The sequence below is a fragment of the Aythya fuligula genome, chromosome 3 (genome assembly GCF_009819795.1).
Source record: "Aythya fuligula isolate bAytFul2 chromosome 3, bAytFul2.pri, whole genome shotgun sequence".
Taxonomy (NCBI): domain Eukaryota; kingdom Metazoa; phylum Chordata; class Aves; order Anseriformes; family Anatidae; genus Aythya; species Aythya fuligula.
In genome coordinates, this window is record NC_045561.1 from 18,820,353 (window position 1) to 18,842,475 (window position 22,123).

At 37.4% G+C, this 22,123-nt stretch overlaps 1 protein-coding gene across 2 annotated transcripts in view; it reads left to right on the forward strand.

Annotated features, from left to right (window-relative positions):
- KCNK2 (potassium two pore domain channel subfamily K member 2) overlaps window positions 1-22,123 on the forward strand; it is a 104,693-nt gene that overhangs the window by 40,271 nt on the left and 42,299 nt on the right. For both annotated transcript variants that reach the window (XM_032185648.1, XM_032185649.1), the window contains exon 3: window positions 2,526-2,643. In XM_032185648.1, the coding sequence (XP_032041539.1) occupies window positions 2,526-2,643 (118 nt within the window). The remainder of the gene's footprint in view (window positions 1-2,525; window positions 2,644-22,123) is intronic.

Genomic DNA, 22,123 nt, shown 5'->3' on the forward strand with positions numbered 1-22,123 from the left:
GTCAAATTCTTGGTAAAATGATCCACCCAATGCAATCTTAACACCATGATGCAGATGCAGCCTTCCATTCAAAGTCCATAAAACTTCTGGTCTGAAGCTGTGTGAAGAAAAAGCCACTTTCCTACTTGCCCTAATTCTACATCCTTTCCAAATTAGCTGTTGGTTAAAACCAGACATCAGAATGACTAATTGTCTTTTGTAGCCATATGTTGTGTTTTGTCCGGTCTGACCCACTGACCCAACAGAACAGTTTTGGGTTAAGTTGCTTTTTTTTTTTTTTTTTTTTTCCTGGAATTGTAGTATATTGCAGTTAGGAAATGCATGGATGCCATGGATCTTTGAGCAATTCCAATGAGCATATCTTTCACAGAAAAGACACTGATGCAGTCTGGCTTCAAAACTTTGTGGTGGTGATACAAAGTTCTGAAAACATTTTACATCTGGATCTGCATAAAAATTGGTCTTGTTAGACTGCCTAAACAGGTGCATTGTTCTGTATAGGGCATTCATGCAGTACACTAGACTGCAATAAAATGTGAATGGTCCCATAAAATTATATTGATCCAGTGCTTTACCATATGATGTCCTCAGTGGAGAACTCATTCTCATTTGCAGGTACAAGGACATACGGTGAAAATTCTTGGTTCAGTAAAATGAAAAAAAAAAAAAACAAAACAAAACTCAAAATGTATTCAGTAGGCTTCATAATGCACTAGGGTTTGTAAGTCAAAGGAATATCTGTGATGTGTAAATTCTGAAATCAGTACAATGTCTGGTTTCCACATGGGGCTTAGTCTGTTGTGTCCCTTCCTACAGGAATGTAGACACTTGTCAGTACTTATTGTTGCCAAGTTGTAGGTAATGTACAAATGTAGAAGCAGCATTATTCTGCAAACCCAAAGGAGAATTAAACTCTCTTCCTCTCCCTCTCCCCATCCTTTTCTCCTTCCTCAGTAGGACTGAAAAATCCACATCTTTGATGTCTGCTTTTCTGGTATTTTAAAGCATTTTAAAATGAAAACAGTTGAAGGTATAGAAGATAGAGTGTGTAAAGTCCATGTAAAAGTACCCCAGCTTGCTTTCTGTTGACAACCCCGGGTGCTGAAAATGGCAGCAAGATCCCCATGGCTGTAGAGATGCAGCTGTGAATTTGGAAATGGCTGCTTTGTGCATCTGAGCTTTGACAATGGCAAACTGGAAGCGGGGGATTTTGGTTGAGATCGAACCACTACAAATTGATAGCCTGGTGATCCCAGCACTGATATTTTGTCGTGTCTGTCCACAACAACTTCCACGGGCATTGTTTAGAAACAAAAATGGTTTCATTAGCAAATTATTGATGTATTTTATGATTCAAAATAATAATAATTCTGCAAAACAATCTTCCTCTGAAACAGTGGAACAGTTTCAAAGGGTTTCAGTTTCAGAACAGTTTCAGAAACCAAAACAGTGGGTTTTCTGCCCACACAGAAAACATTCTGGTCTACCCTGTCTTTATCTGCAAAGTAATTTTTGGACAACTCACCAAGCAGAAAGAAAATGTTCGTTTTAGCTATGCAGGATTGCTTCCTCTGTTGTTCTTTTGTTAAGCACTAATTATTATTACTATGATCATGATTATGAAATAAATCCTGTTTTAAAGTTTCAGAATGAAATTATAGCTTGCGTTTCTTAAAATATTTATTGTGAGTTTAAAAATACTTTTTCTTGACATGTAGTGTTTAACTGAAATGCTGCTGGTATATACCTCCAATGGAGATAAAACTGCACAGGAATCCTCTTTCATGATAATAATTTACAGTAGGTGACATTGCCAAAATAAGAAATGTTTTGTATTTCTCAAGACTCTGAAAATGTCACAAATGTCATGCTTGTTCATTTCAGCTGCTGGAACTGAATTTTTCAAGGACGACATTTATGAAGTATATAGTTGTATAAACTTGGAGATACGTGTTTAGTACTTGACTCTGGATTTGTTATTAATATAGTGGAAGTTTTATAATCATAAGTGTAATTATAAATCTTTAATTACTGAATCATATGTTCTACAGAAGTGTTTCAATTAATTGGAGTTAATTTGATCCGAAATAATGTATGGAAATTTTTCTTTTAAAATGACTGTGTTTTAACAAATACATCTGCTTACCTAACTCAATAGAGGAATATTTGGGGAAGCTTTACTTGCAATCCTTTGTCTAATGCATCATTTTATTCACCAAATAGTTACAACACTTAAAATAATTGTGTTTGTCATCTAGTTAAGGTGACTTTTATGGACTTTGTGGATTTTGTATTCATTTTGTGTTAGGGGTCTAGAGCTCACAGCTCTGCAGCCCGCTGACATGCTCAGGTGTGCTCTGAAGTTTAATTCCTATCCTGACTGAGTGATAAAACTCAAACAGCCCAACACCCATTCTTTGCTGGTTTATTGCTTTGGTTAAGTAAGTGACTTATCAAAATACTGTGTAATGTGTATTAATATCCTTGTTTCATGAATATTGACAAAAATCTTTTTAAACTTGCAGCAAGTAGTGGCAGCAATAAATGCAGGAATCATACCTTTAGGAAACACATCTACTCAGATCAGTCACTGGGACTTGGGAAGTTCCTTCTTCTTTGCTGGCACTGTTATTACCACCATAGGTAGGACACAGCTTATTATCTTTTCATAGTAACTAAAGAAACTCTTTTGATTTCAAATGTGTGCATATATTTGTCAATGGTATATCTTCCAAATCTTTTTTTTTTTTTTTTTTTTTTTTTTTTTTTTTTTTTTAAGCAAAGAGTTACTTTTTAGCTGCAGGGGCATATGTGAGAGCTCTCTTTAAGGTAGCTGAGTAAATGACTGCAACAGAAGAAAAAATGTTGCTGTAGGTTTCTGTGAGGTGACTAGAAGAGGCTGTGGAAACATTTTCTAGGGGGAATTTGGTCAACTGTGTAATTGTAAGTGTTAAATAGGGCATGATTTAAAGCACATGTGCATTAAACCTTGATGGAGATGTATGGAGTTTCAGGTCTGTATAATCCCACTCTATGTTTTCTCTGTTTTGATTAAGATGACAACATGGTAAAGATTCAGTTCAGTGTACTCAGTTATGAGCACTGTATTGATGGACGGACTGACAGTCAGGGGCTTACTTTGAGGCTTCTGTTGCATTCAGGAAGGACCAAAGCTGTACGGTGATTTGTCCATAGACACAAGTTCAGTGAGCTTTCTGCATCCTTTCTGCATGCAAGAGCCACTGTCCCTCTGGGCAGGTGTGAGCAGGAGCAGTGTTTGACCTTTCAGTTTCTTCCCCTTGACTAGAATATAGTGCACACGGTAGACAGTTCAAAGATGTAGCATAGCTCCCAGGTCACAGGAGGGGCATCCACAGAGGGGTATATAAATTTGAAGAAATCAGATAAAAACAAAATAAGACCTACATTGTTAGAATAATGTATAAACAACTGTTTCACTGTTGCACTTATTATCTCTGTGTAATACTTATATGCACATTGTGAAGGAAGGGGTGTTCTTTTCACATACCTTTGTTTTTTCTTTGTGTACAAGTGCAAACATAGTTTTGTGTGTTTGTGTGTGTACATGCCTATGCATACATATAAATATTGTGTCTAGGTAGAATATTTTTTCACATCCAGTGAAACTACAACACAGATTTAGTGAAAGCAAAGGGTCAAATTCTGACTTTACTAAGGTTAGAAACAAACTCACTAATTTTAAGAACTGAAAAATGAAATTTTATCAGATTATAACCAAGACAAGCAAAAGCTGTGGAAGGATAGCTATACAATCAATCTTATGTTATCTTCTTCTGACAGCATGAAGCTTGATGTTGTAATTTTAGCCTCTATTTTAAACTGCATATTTATTAATACTGGCCAATGTCTTTTGCAGTTCACTATGTTTTGCTTCTAAATTACTTACCCCTTACTCTTTAGGATATTTTAATGAACGTATATCATTGCAAGTATGTATCCATGGTCCTGTAGAAAGTGCTTAGCATTTGTTTCAGTTGCAAATAGGAATAAAAAAGTAGGAAAAATGTCCAGGGAATTAAATGATTCAAAAAACTGTCTGAAAGCAGTGGAACATTTTGTTTCACTATTTCATTTCTAAATAAAACTTTAAGGTCCTTCAGAATCAAAATGTTTCCTGATTTAATTTATTGACCTGATACCACCAAAACATGTGTCCTGCTTAGAGGAGAGAGGGGCATCTGCAAACGGATCCAGTCCTCTGGTCTGCTGTCCCCAGGAGGCAAGATAACCCAATAGGAAATACATTTGAAAATTAGTATTTCAGGTCATTTCTGCAAACCAGAGTAGTCAGAAGGTCAAACTAGACAACTCTAAATCTTTATTTCAGGTTTTGTGATAGAAAACGTAAGGAAAAAGTCTAAGAAAAAGTATTCTGAGAAATATCTTGGCTTTGGACCAACCGTGCTTTTCATCAGAAAGCCTTCTGATGAAAGCTCGCAATCAGTTACAGTTTTTGGGTTTGTTTCTTAGGATCTCTGAATTGTATGTGTACATTAATACTGTTGCATATTTGTTACTGTCTTGTTGCTGTGAACCATCTTCCTGATGGTTCAAAGGGCTTGCAATGTGACACAAAAAGGAGGTGTCATGAAAAGCCTTTGGAATTGTGGCTCTCCCAGAAAAATGTTGATGAGCATGATGGTTGGCTGTATTTTCACTATTCTTTATATTATGACAGGCCATCAGCTGCATTTGTGTTCACAACGTGAGCTTTTCATATATGAGTAACCTTTTGAAAGTGAAGGCATTCCTTCCAACTTGGGGGCATATGGTTATCATAGAATTTGATATTTGAAATTCTCAAGAGTCTAAAAATGCAGTTTATGAGCATCTCCAGAGAGCTGCTGTAAGTTTCATCCAAACACTATGGATAGATACTCTCTGTGGACCAAGACATGACCTTATAAATTCGGAAAACAGCTTTGCAGAAATAATTTATGAGCAATATTTATAAGTATGAATAAAATTATAAATATTATGTCCTTCAGACTGAATGCCTCAAAGAAGTACTTGAATAGAAGGAAAAAAAAAATTACTACCACCTACAGAAAATGATAGCTTTCCAGTGTTGCAGCAGATTCTCTAGTTTCCCAAACCTCTTATTACTATAATTTTACCTTATCATTAGCCCACACACCTCCTGCTGATATCTTGGAATCCAAGAAATTTTAGTGAAACCAATAGTTTATTTATGGATAGTTTTTTTTTCCAAACCTTTCCTCAATGACAGTACCATTTGTATCCACCAAATATTTGGTTCCTGGGGAGAGGAGATCATAAATAAAGACTTTAGCACTTACCTAAGCAACAAGTATTGTCTTACAGTTACTGTTATTATTGTATTATACCAATGGCAAGCATGTAAGTGAAAAATCATGACACTGTATTTCAGTGGCTGTTGGCAGAACCATGTGTCCTTTCTTACTGCTCTGAATTTCCTGTAGGCTGCTGAAAGGCTTTCTGATGGTGACGTGTATTTACCGAGGGTCAAAGCCAGCTAAAAAAAGCAGAGGTAATACTAGAGAAAGCATGGTGTGGCATTTTTTAACTATTTTTAAAATTCTGTTTTAATCCTTCATATTATCTAGTAAATGTTACTGTATGTATAATAAAATTTTAAACTCAGTTTTACTAGAATATTATTTGCCATTTATTGCTAGATCTTCCCTAGGAAGTGGATTTAATACAGAGGCCAGTGTCAAACAATTTCACAAGACTCTATTTAATAGAAAAGATCCTTTTTAGCCTTTTTGCCATATTTGAGTGGACTGATTTTGGCTTTGCATTTATTACTGTGCAACAGCATCAAGAAGCTACCTTGTGGGTTATAGGCTTAGTTTGCTTAGTTAGGTTTTCTTACTTGTGGATGTGTTTCTAGGATAAATATGGCTCATCTCGACAAAGAAATATGGAACTATGTGATTACTCTGTGTGTATGGAACACTTTCAGGTAATCCCTAAGAGGGAAAATGGTAACAGAGGGATATGGGAATGCAGAGGTTGTTTGTGAAATATATTGTTGCATTGTTCCCTGGGATACAATGTGCTGCGAAGCACAGAAGACACTCTTTTTTTTCTACCTGAAAATGCCATTATTCACTCAGTTCTGTTCTAAGACCACATGTCTATAGAAAAGAAAGAAAGAAAGAAACAAACAAACAAAAAACAAGATTGAGGGGAAAAGCATAAAAAATGGTAACTCAATCAATCAAATCAGTCAACTAAAGACCGTCATTGCCTTGGTTTGTTACGTGACTATCGAGATGGGAAACTGGCTGGAAATAGTATTGCATTCTTAGTTAAAATCTAAAGAAATTCTCGCCTAGTTTTGTGATTGGTTTTATTCAAAAACCAGCTGAAGCCGGTGCTGAGGAAGGATGGTAAATAATCTTTCTGTCACTTTTTTTTTTTTTTTTTTCTGAGGGCTCATAATTGTCCTTCGATGTGCATTTTTATTCTCTAGATTGTTTCCTTCAATAGGTTGCTTAACTCAGAAATGCACAGTCAGCCTCCCCAGCAATTTATATCTTAGGTCCTGAGAAAGTTTCTTATGGGCAACAGGGTAGGGAAGGAGACCTTTCTTGCTGCAAGCTTGAGACCTTTATCTAGAAAAATCAAAAAACAAAGTAGACATGCCAAGATATTTAGTTTAGTGGCCTTTCTCATAAGTGACTGCTGTCTCAGCACATAAACAATGTCAGAAACCATATAATGAAAACTTCTAGTAGACTCCTACAGATCAAATAGCCGTACTATTTCTGCTGTTATTCCAGTTGGTCTGTAATGACATTTTCAAGCACCACAAGCAGATATATAGTAGAGATGGCACTTCTTTGGAGTCCTGGAAGATGGAGTATCTTGAATAGCAGTTGTGAGTGTGTCAGGAATCCCAGCAACCTCCTCAACAGTTGTAGTTTTCAGGAGCATGTCTTTCCAAACAGAGCTGCGTCTATGCAAGGATGAGTTCTTGGAGCTCCTGAGTACCCGAGCACTAGATGATACTTGGCAGCTCTATTGATGTCCAAATCCCAGAGTTCTTAATAACTTTCTCAACAAATCAAAAAGGAAGAATACATAATTTCTTTTTTGTCCTTTCCCACTTTCAATTTATTTATTTATTTTTTTACTAGCCCTTGATTTTTGAACCCAGGCTTCTCATAGGCACTTGAAATTGAACCTCTAGAGAAGTTCAGTTCTGACTGAGCTTTAAGTTAGCTTCATGTAGCTACCTACTGTAGTACTGCTATGTTCTTTGGGTCCAAAGCCTAGCAACGATCATTGCAGAGTGCAAAGGAATATGAATCTTAAATAACAAAACCAAAACAATAATGATGATGATAATAATAACAACAATACAATTATTTCTAAATATTTCTAAATATTTTAGGGAACAATTTTGAATAGCAAACAGGTAAAACTATGAAATATGTTTAATATTTTTAACTAGAAATCTGAACTCAATTTGTCACTTGATTTGCAATTAGTTATGTAGGTTCAAAAGCAATTTCACTGTAAGGAATACTTTTTCTGCCATTTTCCAACTGCCTGGACACAAGCTTCTCCTGTGAAGTCAGGCTATTTTAAAAGGTCTTATTACATTGCCTATTAAGTTGAAAAAATAATGAAATTCTGCTGATAAATCTGACCCTTCTGGCACAATTTCACTGCCTTTTTGAAATACAAAGTAAAAGAATAATGTGTTGATAACTGAAATACACAAAATATGTTTGATGTTTTTGAAGGATAAATACTGTTGGTAATCTAAATGCGTTACCTGTTATGCTAGATAATAAAGATAAAAACTGCAAGTGATGCTGAAAAAATTGTTCCCTTAGTTCAGAAAAGTAGCAAGTATCACAAATGTATCTTAGAATGTTTTTTGCTGTCTTTGTTTTTGTTTTTGTATCTGCTTTTGTCACCAAAGAAGAGACTGAGTTTTTCTCAGCTTTTCTTGTGGTGTGTAATTTCACTAAAACAGAAATAGTAACAACCATCTTTAAAAACAACAACAATAAAAAGACCTTTAAGTGTCCACTTTTTTTTTTTTTTCCTAAAAAACTTTCCCTCCAATATCTCCTAAACAAAATAAAGTGTTCAGATTATCTTAAATGTCGATTTTTTCATATTTTTCAGTTAGCTACCCCTCAGACTTTTGAGTGGAGTTATGGACTCCTTCAGACTTTCTTTTTAATCTTCTTCTGTGATTCCTGCATAAGAGACCCACATCTACCATACAGCACAGACCACATGTTGAGAACTGGAGCAGAACTAGGCTGGGAAGGCAGTACACCTTGGTTATTTCCAAAAGTAGATGCTATTGAGGATGAGCTTAAAAAAAATTATTTCAAAAGATTACTCCAGTTTGCTGGATATCAGAATATAAATGTTGGGGTTTCTGTGCCTTGTGTGTTTGAAAGGGAAAAGTGGTGAAACAAACAAAAGAGAATGAAGTGCAAAGGCAGAGGTGATTGAGGAAGGGAGTCATGAAAACCTCCTAAAAGTACATAACATAAAATATATTTGCCTGAAAATTATTCTGCTACATGATTTTCCCCATCAGATCTGCATTTGGGACAATGACTTACGTGAGCTTGGCTTCATGGCGGACACTGAAGCACATGCCTTTTGAGGATCTGTTTCTCTGAAGGTTCCTCAACTCAATATCATCTTCTTTGGCTTCCTTTCAAATGCAACAATTTAGGTTTCAGTAAAGTAGGGCCATGGATCTTATGGATCTTAGCTTGGATGCATGTCCAGGTTTCATATAGCTCCCAGTGTAGGTGTACCAGGGGGAAAGCTGAGTATAACCAGTTGGTTAGACCAGCTGTAGAGCAATGCAGAAAAACAGTGGTTAGGAGTTAGAAGATGAAGATGCAGTAGTGAGAGATTGCTGGGAAATGAGGTGGAAATGATCCTTCTGTCTCTTACTCTATGGAGGAGTCTGTAGAAAGTAACAGTAATTTCATATCTGCTTGCAAAGTGTGTTAAATATGTATATCTCATTTGACCAAATATTAATGGAAAGAACAAATTTGTTTAAAAAAATCCCCCAAGATCTCTTCAGAATTCAGTCCTTTGTCTCGGTTTGTGCTGTGCCCCCTCACTGTGGTTCCAGAGAGAAGATGGTGGAGCTAAAACTGCTTTTTTCTCTCCTTTTTTTTTTTTTTTTTTTTTTCCATTTTATTTTTTCTCCTTCAATTCTTTTATTGCTCCTGTAAAGAATTTGACCCACTTATTGGCAGTTGACAAATAGTGGCTCACTTGTGCTCTGAGGATTTGACAACAAAATTCTCCAGATATTTCATCCTTACTGAGCATACTTCATTCCAGAACAGTACCAACTAAGCAAGATTTCCTCTGTAATTATTTCTCCAAGGAACAGTGAGTAGAGAGCGTATTACTACCGTGCCCTCAATTTTCTCCTGCATTTGTTCAGGCAGTATGAAAGAGAGCTTATCTGACTCCAATGGTGAGGAAATAACACTTGGACCATACGAGGTTCAGAAGTAATAAATTAGAATAACACTGCTGGGAGTTAGGGGACCTGGAACAATGGTGCTGGAAACACTATGGTGAATAGCTGAAAGGAAATAATATTAGATGAAGAGCTCAGTCAGAGACATTGAAGGATTGTGTATCAGAAAAGGTGTGAGTAGAATGAGAGAAAAGGTGAGCCTCACTGACCACAAAGACTGAGACTAAGAGAAGGCGAGGACCAAGTTTTCCTTGTGCATGCCAGAATACCTCACAATGCTAAATTTGGCTCTAAAAGCTAAGAAATGTAAGTTTATGGCATGGTACACAGTTTTAATTGCACAGATACTTGCTATTTTTTCTATTATCTCCTTTTTGGTACACCAATGTTTGACATACAGGTATCTGATAAACTGGAGGCACTTGCATGTTCTGTGGGCCATATTCAAAACAGAAAGCATATGATATTTCTTGTGATATTGTTACTTCAAATTATTAACTATATCAGAAAAGCTCAGGCCAGTATAGCCTCTTAGTAGTGTGAATGTACAAGGGAATTTCTGTTGACATGACAAGATTCTGGAGAGAAACTTTACAATGGTTGGTATAAAGGAATGCTGTCTCTTGAGAAAAAGCAGTAATATCAATGACATTTTGTATCACCTTTCATATCTTTTTTTTTTTTTTTCACTGATTTTTTTACAAATTTTTGGTCTTTTAATATTGATTTAGAGGACTACCAACTATTTACTTGCCTTGTAAAACTGAATTTCCAAATATATTTGTACTCTGAAATATTTTTTTGCAGCCACTGGAATCTTTTCAGCATTGACATGAATTCATTAAAAACTGTTTTTGTCCAAGTAGCCTTTTTATTTTCACTGAGAAACATCCTCCTAGGCAGCACTGGTGATTTTATTTTGGTTTGGTGTCTGTTTCTTGTTGGACCTTGCAAAGGATGGAGATGTAAGATTTCTACAGTTTGATGTGCATGCACATTCTAACCTTTTAATTTTCCTTTTCCTAAGAAACAGCAAACAGTTGTGTTAAAACAAATTGCCAGGCACGCAACTTTCCATGCTTCTTCTGCATCTTCTGTAATTTCCTAAAAACCAGACTACATGGTTCTGCTCTAGTCCTGCTGTGGAGTGAAAATGTCAATTTGTCAGTTGTGGCACAGTCCCCAATTTACGCTGCAAATGAGCACTGAAATTTTCACAGCTTACTCTCTTAATGCTCGTGTGCTAATGGAACAGGATTTTATTTTCTTTATTTAGATTTCTCATCATCAACTGATCAGTGCAGGGTTTCTGAGCCTACCAATTGCATCCATTTTAATTTCCAAGTTCTGAAAGCTTGTTGTTATCAATAAAGGAAGGGCTGCCAGGAAGAGGTGCTGAATACAGTTACACTGTTTGCAGAACACTAGGATAAGTGAAATTATTTCCTGCTTCCCTTTTTGTTTATTTTCATAATTACATCAGTAGCGGTGCAACTAACCACGAGAACCTCAAATCCTGAAAGCAAACAAGAAGCACAGGATTTGGGAAAATTCAGAAAGAAAAAAAAAAGTAAACGTTTTGTGCTTTGTTTCTACTAGCCATGAAGTAACAAAATTGGAGCCACTGAGTGCACAGTGTTTAGAGATCAAAATAAAAGCACTTGTATTTGTATATCCCACCAGGATGATCTGCTAGTAAACTCTGCTTTGACTACGTTAATCTCTTTACCATGATACACTGCTTTGTTCAAAGCAGTTTGCACTTACTATTTAGTTGAGCTAATCAGGACCAGCTTTTAAAAAGGGGATGGCAGCCATAATCAATACCAGATTTTTTTTAATTATTACTACTCTCTAACAATCTAAGATTAGCATGTTGGGCAGCAACCTGCTTTGAAAGTGAAGCTGATCATCTCAGCTGGGGTTCCTACATGCTGATTGCTTTAAAAAGCAAGGCACTTACCTAGCTGCCTTTTAGCAGAAAAGTTCTGGGTTCTGGAAGCTAGAATATCTGTTGTTAAGTGGTTTTGTGAATCTGTGCAAAAGGCATATTGTTTTATATCAGGTGAGAACCTGCCCACTGTAAGGCATATTGTTTTCACAGAATCAGAATCACAGAATTTCTAGGTTGGAAGAGACCTCAAGATCATTGAGTCCAACCTCTGACCTAAATCTAGCAGTCCCCACTAAATCATATCCCTAAGCTCTACATCTAAACGTCTTTTGAAGACTTCCAGGGATGGTGACTCCACCACTTCCCTGGGCAGCCTGTTCCAATGCCTCACAACCCTTTCGGTAAAGAAGTTCTTCCTAACATCTAACCTAAAACTCCCCTGGCTCAACTTAAGCCCATTCCCCCTCGTCCTGTCACCAGGCACGTGGGAGAACAGACCAACCCCCACCTCGCTACAGCCTCCCTTGAGGTACCCATAGAGAGCGATAAGGTCGCCCCTGAGCCTCCTCTTCTCCAGGCTGAACAAGCCCAGCTCCCTCAGCCGCTCCTCGTAGGACTTGTTCTCCAGGCCCCTCACCAGCTTCGTTGCCCTTCTCTGCACCCGCTCAAGCACCTCGATGTCCTTCTTGTAGCGAGGGGCCCAAAACTGAACACAGTGCTCGAGGTGCGGCCTCACCAGAGCTGAGTACAGGGGGACGATCACCTCCCTAACCCTGCTGGTCACACTGTTCCTGATACAAGCCAGGATGCCGTTGGCCTTCTTGGCCACCTGAGCACACTGCTGGCTCATATTCAGCCGACTATCCACCATCACTCCCAGGTCCTTCTCTGCCTGGCAGCTCTCCAACCATTCCTCTCCCATTCTGTAGCTCTGCTTGGGGTTATTGCGCCCCAGGTGCAGGACCCGGCACTTGGCCTTGTTGAACTTCATGCAGTTGACCTCAGCCCATCGGTGCAGCCTATCCAGATCCTCCTGCAGAGCTTTCCTACCCTCAAGCAGATCGACGCACGCACCTAACTTGGTGTCATCTGCGAACTTACTGAGGGTGCACTCAATGCCCTCGTCCAGATCATCGATGAAGATATTAAAGAGGACCGGCCCCAGCACTGAGCCCTGGGGGACGCCACTAGTGACTGGCCTCCAACTGGACTTGGCTCCATTCACCACGACTCTTTGGGCCCGGCTATCCAGCCAGTTTCTAACCCAACGAAGTGTGCGCCAGTCCAAGCCAAGAGCAGCCAGTTTCTTGAGGAGAATGCTGTGGGAAATGGTGTCAAAAGCCTTGCTGAAGTCAAGGTAGACCACATCCACAGCCTTTCCCTCATCCACCCAGCGCGTCACTTTGTCATAGAAGGAGATCAGGTTTGTCAAGCAGGACCTGCCTTTCATAAAGCCATGCTGACTGGGCCTGATCGCCTGCTTGCCCTGCAAGTGCTGCATGATGACTCTCAGGAGGATCTGCTCCATGAGTTTCCCTGGCACTGAGGTCAAACTGACAGGCCTGTAGTTTCCTGGGTCAGTCCTCCGGCCCTTCTTGTAGATGGTTGTAGGTTTTATACCAGGTGAGAACCTGCCCACTGTAAGTCTCCCTCTGTTCAGTTTGTTTACTTTAAATTACGTTGATATGGTGGCCATGGTATGTGATGGCAATTTTTATTCCTGTAAACTAAACTCTGAAAAAGATTGCTTACATTGCATGGAGGTTTACTTGGTCATCTTCTCCCAAGCCCCAGGAGCACCTCTTGGTGCCCTGGCTGGTTGGTGCAGGGGAGTGGCAAGTGGCCAGGGAATAGCTGTGCCTGGGTATTCGGTGTTGCACTGAACTGGAGAACCAGCATCCACCAAACAATAGACTCAATTGGTTAGGATAGACTCTTGGCTACCACTTAACTCAAATGTGTGAATGTGATCCAGGCTGTATCATTCCAATCACTATTACCCACGTCCTGAGCCAGCTTTTCACCAGTGTGCTTGCCAAATGCATTTACCTCTAGGAGGTAAATTCTCAGGCTGTGTCTAGGTCAGGAAGGTAGCTATGCTGCAGAAACATCTAAAACTATGTTCGAAGAGCTGGCAAACAAGTAAGAGTCTAACATTAATATGTATTTTATCAATTGCTTGTTTGTCTGGAAGTGAGGTTTATGTTGGATTTGAGACTGCTTTTTTTTTTTTAATTTCAGTGCTACGTTAAAATGTAAGTTAAGTTTCATTGCATTCTTCCCTGTGTAAAACAGTATAAAGATCACCTATGTTTTTTTTTTTGTTTGTTTGTTTGGCTTTTTTTTTTTTTTTTTTTTTTTTTTTTTTTTTTTGTGGCTACTTTTTGTTTTAGCTCTAACTGTAGAAGCACAGGACATAGAATTTGGTTCTGTGAAATTAAAAAATGTCTTTCAGTTCCTGTTTTTTAAAAGCTGCATACAGTATCTAAGACATTCAGTCTATATAACCTGATATGAGAAAGTACGTCTTAAACTCATGGGTTCTGTTTTAATGATATTTGAGATATCTTTCTTTTCACATTCTTTGGAGGAAAAAAAAAAGTTGTACTGACAGTCTAGAATGACTTAGGGGTATCTTGAAGTGAGATATGGGTAGTATAAAATCTGATGTGTTGTGCCCCTGGCATTAGGGTGTAAAATAGCATTAAAGTATCACTACAGTGTGTGAGAATATCCATTAGCATTTTATAATAGCATTTCTTTTTTTATACATTGAGAACTCTCTGCATTTTATAGATTTCTCATTATTACTAGCTTGGTTCCATTAAAAAAAAAAAAAAAGTCAAAAGCAACAAAAAAAAAAATCTGACCCACAACTGGAAAAAAAAGGAGGAAAGCTAGTTGTAAATGTAGGCAAAGAAGAAATTAAAAAAAAATACTTTTTTCTTTTTTCTTTTTTTTTTTCCCAATAAGTATTTTGCAGTATTGAATCCTATGGCACTTTGGAAAATCTCATCTACTGATCTCCATCAGTTGGTGTGACTACAAGTGAAGTTCCAGGGTGCTGCAGGCTTGATTTGCTCACGTCTCAGTGTGGGTTTAAAATCCATATTTTTCAGCAGTACAGTTTTATTTCTACATTAATATGAATATAATCTGCATGTGCAATCTTTCAGATAAAGAGGATAAAATGTGTTGAAAACTGATTTAAACAGCTAATGAAAGTATAATTGAGTACCAAAGTTATTTTCTGAAGACTTCATTCTTTTCATTTGGGAGGAACAGATATTTGGTAGTAAAGCGGGTGATAAAAAGGACTCATGGAATGTAGGGTTTAGGTGACAACACAGAAAAGTCCTGGTCATGCTGAGTTTGACCAATGAATGCTTCAATGCTTTTCCAGGTGTGAGAAAAGGGGTGATGTAGGCTAAAGGAAAGACAGCTGTCTTCTACATAGTAGCTAATAATAAATAAATATGTGGGGTAGTAGAACTGTTAGCCTGTAAAACATATGATATATATGTATGATTTTTTTTTTTTTTTCTTGAGACATTCATGTGTAAGTACTGGTGATTAAAATTTTAGTCTGGGCTTACATATGAGGATGATGAATATCATAATCTCCTTCTGGTTAACCTACCTGTTTAGTTCTAGCTAAGGCAGTCTGATTGGTGGTTTTTATTTTTATTTTTAGCTTTTTTTTTTTTATTTTTTTTTTGAAAAGAAGCAGCCAGCGGTATTCTTTGATATTAATAAGTGTACCTTTTGCATTTTGGTTTTGTGGGGACAAATCTACAGACAGTTTCACCATTGTGGTTTCACTAAAGATGTGCTTTTCTTGCTTTTCTCCCACTTGTGTGGGATTCTGATGTATTTTGCTGGACTGTTACCCACGGGCTGGAAAATGACAAGAATAATTAAAGAGAAGAGATTACTTCATATAGACATCTTTACTGTGAACGTTTCATAGCAACCGCACAAACTGTGTAAATTCAAGTCTTACTTGGCAAACAGGAATTTGGTGGTAATCAGTCACAGTGAGGCCTCTCTCACCTACAGTGATCTTTACTCAAAACCAGTTGTCCATCTGTAATCAGTAATTCACTATGCTCAGATACTGTGGGTATGGGCATATTAATTTCATATTTAGATAAATAGAAATTAACAAGCAATCTGAATAGGAAAAATAGCTCAAATCTCAAGAATTAAAATACTTTACAAAATCCATCAAAACTGTTTTTCTTAAGCTTTGAGTATAACTACTTTTTTTTTTTTCCCCACAGAATTTGCTATTCTTTTCTATAAAACATGTTTAGGTATCAAGTATTAAGACTAGATCTGGTTAAGGACAACGTTATTTGAAAACACTGCTTTTCTTATCTCCCAGCATGCCATGAAGATGCCTGAAACTGTAACTAGAGTTAGGCATGTCACTTGGGTTTTCTCTCCTCTCTGATGGCCAGACTCCAACTCCTGAATAATTATTTACTTGCTGTCATCACCTGTTGCTATATAAATTTTTTCATCTCTCTTCCTTTCTCCAGGCATGTAATCTGAATTAAATACTTCTCAGGAATAGCCTGGTGCCACTTGCTACTTGTCAGGCTGACAAACTCTTTTCTATCATTGGGATTAGTTGTACAACTTATTTTAGTTCATGAGAGCTTTCTTTTAAAAAATTGAAACAACAAAAAAGATGGTTTCTATTAAATCTTAGTAATTTGTTGACCCATATAAAAGTTTACCATCTGAAAAGACTGCATTGGAAGGAAACTTTTTGCTCATCTACAGTTGCTGCTGCTTTTTGTCCAAAGTCAGAATATATTTTTTTTCTCCTCCTCAACTCCCAGAATTAGGCATAGTGAGATTTATTTGTTGACCTGTAATTTTTGCATGCTTCCATCATTTATATCATTGGGTCATATGTTAGTCATGACCTGCTCGGTTTACTAGCATTCTTTGGTTAATACGGCACAAAACAGTTTTCAGGGGAAACATGGTTGGATGACCTTTGTTTGCAGGCCTTTGACTATTTTTGCTGTGTGATCCATCACAGAAAACAAATGATTGAGAAAACAGCATGGTGCTTGCCATCAGTTGTTTGGATCCCTTTGCTGCTCTGCTCATATGTCTGTCTTGCTTATTTGGATCACAAGCTCTTTGAAGCAGTAGTAACAACACGATGGAGTATCCCAAGTAGCTGTATTGCTCAGTTTAATTGATGACACATTAAGGACATGTTTTACAATATACAGCTAAAATTGCTAAATTTAGTTCTGGAATCAAGAAAAATTCGTATATCAAAGATCCCTGAGATTGTGTAAGTTAGAAGTACAGATTCTTTATCTAATTTTATGTGGTAGTTGAACAATGTTTCAAGAAGCAGACTAATTTAAGAAGACTGAAACCTATTTTTTCAATGTAGTAGTGAATCTTTTAATCTTGATAATCTTTTACTTAAATAAGGGAAAGCGAAGGTAGAGGCCATTAGAGCCTCTAACTTTGCTTTTTAAGTAGGTGATATTTCCATGGCCTTTGAGCTATTCCCCATAGGAAATAACATCCATAATTTTGTTAGCTTAGAAAGTTCTTTGATAACATATTGTTGGCACACACTCTAACATCATAGCAGTTTGACCATAGCAGTTTGGCAGTCTGAGTCTAATTTTAGATTTTGACATAAATTTGCTGAAACACATCTGGTGTCACCAAATGCTGTTTCAAATCCACCAGTGTCATTATTTGGTTAAACCTTTTCTCTTCTTGAAACTGATCTGAAGATAGCAATTTGTGCTTTTATTATACCACAGATTGATAAGCTTCACTCTGATCAGAAAAAAAAAGATTTGCAAAACCCAGCATTTTGGCTCTTGGTGGACAGCTTTGAGAGCTGCTTGGAGAAATGGCTTCAGGGAAATATATTTGCTAGAACTCAGTTAGTGCTAGGACACCAGACCTGTGGCAGTGCTCCTGGTGGGGGCAAAGAAACTTCTGCTCTATGGCTTGCTCTGTTCTTTCCCTGATATAAAAAAGGATGGTGAATGTGAGAGGAGATATGTTAGGGGGTGTAAACTTTGCTCCACACACTGGACTGTGTAATTGGAAAGTGTAATTCAACAGCTTGAGAACAGAGAACCTCTCTGGCCACATGTCTGTCTACTGTCTGGTTAAGCTCTGGCCAGAGAAAATGTGCTTACCAGAATAAGAGTCCATTATCCAATTCACTGCTCCATTATACACTGTCAAGACTGAGAAATTTTAATTTTTTGGTGTCTCATTATGGGATTTACTGAGCTTCAACTGAGCCCTGAAGTGGTATTTTCTTAGGCTACATAAAAAAGTAATTTAGTTTTGCATTTGTCTGAAATACTGTATTTTGCTGTAAGGTGATTTGTAGATTATCTGTGTGAAGAGAGATCTATAAATTTGTAATGACTTATGACAGATTAATATATTGTTCATCCTGGTAAATAGCTTTTAAGTCTGCACTTGCAAGCATCACATGCAAAATAATCACCCTTTTCTTCTCTGAACTTTTGACTGCTAATTAGTAATTGCTGTTAAATTCTTCAGAATTTTCATGTGTGCAAATATGAAACATAGATTTGATATTCAGCTAAACTGGTAGTCCCCTTTGTCTACTATAAGTCAGTGAAGATTTGGAGCAGTCATTATTCTGTACTCTTTATTCTGTGTTTTTATTCCCACAATCTTCAAGCTATGTTTTTCTCATGATTGGATGAAAGGAGCAGTAGCCAGTGTGGTTCTGCAACAGTAACTGAAGAAGATATTAATCGGTGTTGTCAAAAATCCACACATTAATTGAGCAATTATTACTAGAGGAATATTAGTATTAATAGAGTTGGATGAGAATGAAGATGCTGAAATGCAAAGATTAAAGATGTCATGTGAAATACATGAATTTCTGAAGCTGTCATATTACCAATGGAGTGGTTTTGGTAGGTCTGGCATAAAAAAAGGGGAAAAAAATCTGTATACTTCTACTAAAACAATTCATTTAGGGTTAGTATATGGGTCAAAATATTTAAATATTTATTTTTGTTGCCATATTTGCAGGAGCAACAGATGTTTACATGGACAGATTTATTACTGAGCAAGCAAAACTGAACCTTGTGTCCAAGGGTACAGTATAAATTTGTCTGGAACTTTGTGCAGTACATTTCTTTGGTATGAAAGAACATGAGTATGTTGCAGAGACCGAGGACCATGTTCCACTTGAAGAGCAAAATTGCAGGAACCGCAGTTGGCAGATATATCGTACTCCAAGACTGAGTATTTGAGCTTATAATAGAAATGATAATTTACAATCTTAAATTCAACTTTTTGTTTCATGAAATTTAGTAGAATTCAGTAATGTGATTACTCTTCTGTAAAAAGAAGTAGGATTCGTAGGGAAAGGGAGTATCTTACTAGAGCCACTCAAAATAACTGGAAGTACAGATAAGCTTTTGAAGCATAGCAGGGGAATGTTTCATTTACCCTGAATACTGTTGTTTTTCTAATTCTATCAGGTACTCTACTAACGATCATTACCTTTTCCTATCACCTTATCCCACTATGTTCTTGTATCATTGACTATATAAGTACTATTATTATGCCCTTCTAGGAAATGTTTGAACCATGTTGCAGATGTTCAGAGACTCATGTCCACACTCTCATAGTAAAACATTTAAAAGTTCATTATTCTTTCTTAATTTTAAAAATGAGATTTCTGGAATGGTATGCTGCTGAATCATCATACAAATGATGGTCAAGTATAACGCTGGCAGTGTAAGTGCAGACAGACTCGCATCTGTGCCACTCAACTTTTTTTTTTTAACCAAGTTTAATGTTTACGGCATCTCAACCTTAGTGGCTATCCAATATTTTTCTGTGAGTGGTAATTTACAGGGATGAATTTGAAACAATCATTTTCATGAAATCTTGAAATCAAGAGAACAGGTTTAGAAAAAGTAAGTTGAGAGATGATTCATAAAATGTAATGAAGCAGTCAAAATTATTTGTCAATCAAATCTATTTGTATTGCATCAGTTTCCACAGCAGAAACATCCCTTCTTCAGACTCTGGCTGGCTGAGCAAGCCCTGTCATGTGCTCTGCAGCCATGAAAGGGCAATAAAGGTGGGAAGCAGAGAAAGAACCAGGACAGCTTTCCCCTAGAACTAGCAACAAAACACATCATCAAAATGATGAGACCCATATTCAGGTCTTGTTATCATTAAGAAGTTCTATATTAGAATTTGAGATGAATGAGCTCACACTTTTTGAACTGATAGCTTTACACTGTGGTGCTTTTTGACTCCTGTGTGTGCATATATGTCTGTGTCTAACATTGTCCATGCAAGCACCCTGCCAGCAGTGAGCAGAATGTCTTTTCTGAGGACAGAAGCTGTGATGAGTTTCAGAAGAGCAATAAATGGCTCATCACTGGCTGGCCAACCACTCCTGCAATTTTAAGATGGTTCATGTGCTGGCTGTAAGGTTAGTACTATATTCTCATTCTCATATACATCCATAAAGTTCAGGGGTTTTCAGAAGATAAATTTTTGTGTTCTACTTAGAGCACATCTCTATAATGCTGGGATAGAAGAATGAGGTATTGAAAGCTCCTGGAAGACATGAAAGCTCTTGGAAGACCAGATGCTTGTTAGAACAGCATGTCACTAAGTAGTCACGCAGAGACAGGATGGCATCTTTGCAGACCTCCATGGAAATGCTCCAACAGAGATCTGCTCATTAACAGGCACCAAAATAACCATAGCAGGGGAAGCTGGAAAAGCAGCTGGGATAGAGAATACTTTATTGATGAAGGACCACTGGATGCAGAATAGTGCAAAGCATGTTCCAGCTCTGAGGATGTGCTATGCCTCTCCCTGCCACGTGGCCTTTGGAGAAATTGTGAAGGAGAGACACCTACCACGAGCATCAAAACTGGGATGTTCCCTCTAAGTTGTCTGGAAGCTCAGGCAGGTGCTCTTCATCCTGTATTCAGTGTTTTTTCCAACATTCCCCCCTTCTCTCTTTTTCTTGCAATCTTTTCATCTCGTGTTCATCACCACCTGCTTTTCTTGGCCTCTTTCCCATCCACCCTTTGCCTGACCTCACCTGGAAAAGTAACCACAGAACTAACAGAACACCTCGAAATGAAGGACTGTGACCAGCATCTGAATGGGGCTTTGAGATGGTTGTTGGCACCATTTGGAGATGCTTCTTTTTATCATGAAACATTTTTAAAGCACTTAGTTTTTGATCTGTTCTAGTTGTCAGCTACTAGTAATAAATTTGTCATGTATAATATATTGCATATGGAGCTATCACTAGCATTATGGCTAAACACTAAGCCACAAACTTATAGGGGAACTTAAAATCACAAGATTCCAGGCAGAAAAGGAGACTTGACCATATTGACACATACAGTTAGTAAATCAGTAGTAATCAGATGGAATCATATCCAACCATGAACATTAAAAAAAAAGAAGTATGAAATGTGTTAAAATACTAGGTCCTAAGTCTACAAACACTTCTGCATATGCCTGACTTCAAGACTGTGAGGAACTTTTGTGTGGTGAGCTCTCATGGAGGAGTGATGATGTTGAGGGCAGGAGAAGACAAGTTGTGCTTGGTGTTTCCAGTGGATTTGGTATTTGCTAGTTCAGTGATGTCAAGTCCCAGATTTTTCCACTCTTGTGGAAAATCTTTTTTTCCCTTGTTAGTGGTGTATGCATTCTGTACTCATGTCATTTTGTGTTTCCTGTGAGTCAGCCTTTAATATTAATACAAATCAATATAAATACATTAGAAAAAATAGTATTAAACAAAATCCTTCAATCTGGTGAATACTTCCAGGATCCAATATAAAAGTGGTTTTACTGAAACTATCTCTAAGTTACTCTTAGTAACTAACAAAGTTAGTCTTAAATGTTTCTTCAAATCAGTGCCATTCTATTTTTCTTTTAGGTATTAGATGAGTATACCTTAATACTGCCTCAATGCTCACTGCCCCTCTTTATCCTTTCATTTACATGTCAGAATTCTATTTTTCATAGAAATTGTATATTTCTATTGAGTTAGAGGCTTTCAGTCTCCACAAAGCATGTGAATTCAATGATCAGCTATCATATACTTCACTTATGGTGCAGTTGCTACCCATGTTTGTTGTATTTTAGACGTCACCCACTAAAGCCAATGACTTGGTGTAGAGCAGAGATGCTGAGTTGAGACCTTTGTGGTGCTTTGAGTGCTGCATATGCTGCCCTAGCTAACAACACAGGTAGGCTTCTAGCCCAACCTTTGAAGGTACTTTTGCATTGGCAGGTTTCAGGGATTTTCCATCACTTGCTTTAAGAGTGAGCGAGATGTTATGTTGTATGGCAGTTTTTATGTTGTAGGGCAGTGTATGGGAACAGGTGTTCCCATAATTTATCCCAGCTTGCTCAGAGCTATTGGGAATTAAAATAACTTCACTGGAACAGCAAAAGACCTCCACAAGGATGTGTTTTCTATGTAAGAATATGAAGATTTCCTGGTATTTGGCTACAATACCAGGGCTCAGCCATTTGATAAGAAGAACTGTATAACAAAACCTGTATGCAGTAAGCTTTTTAAAATTTTCTTACTGCACAAATAATACAAAATTTTTTAAGGTATGAATGTATGTTTACACATGTATTTGCATCATGGTCTTTTAAATACA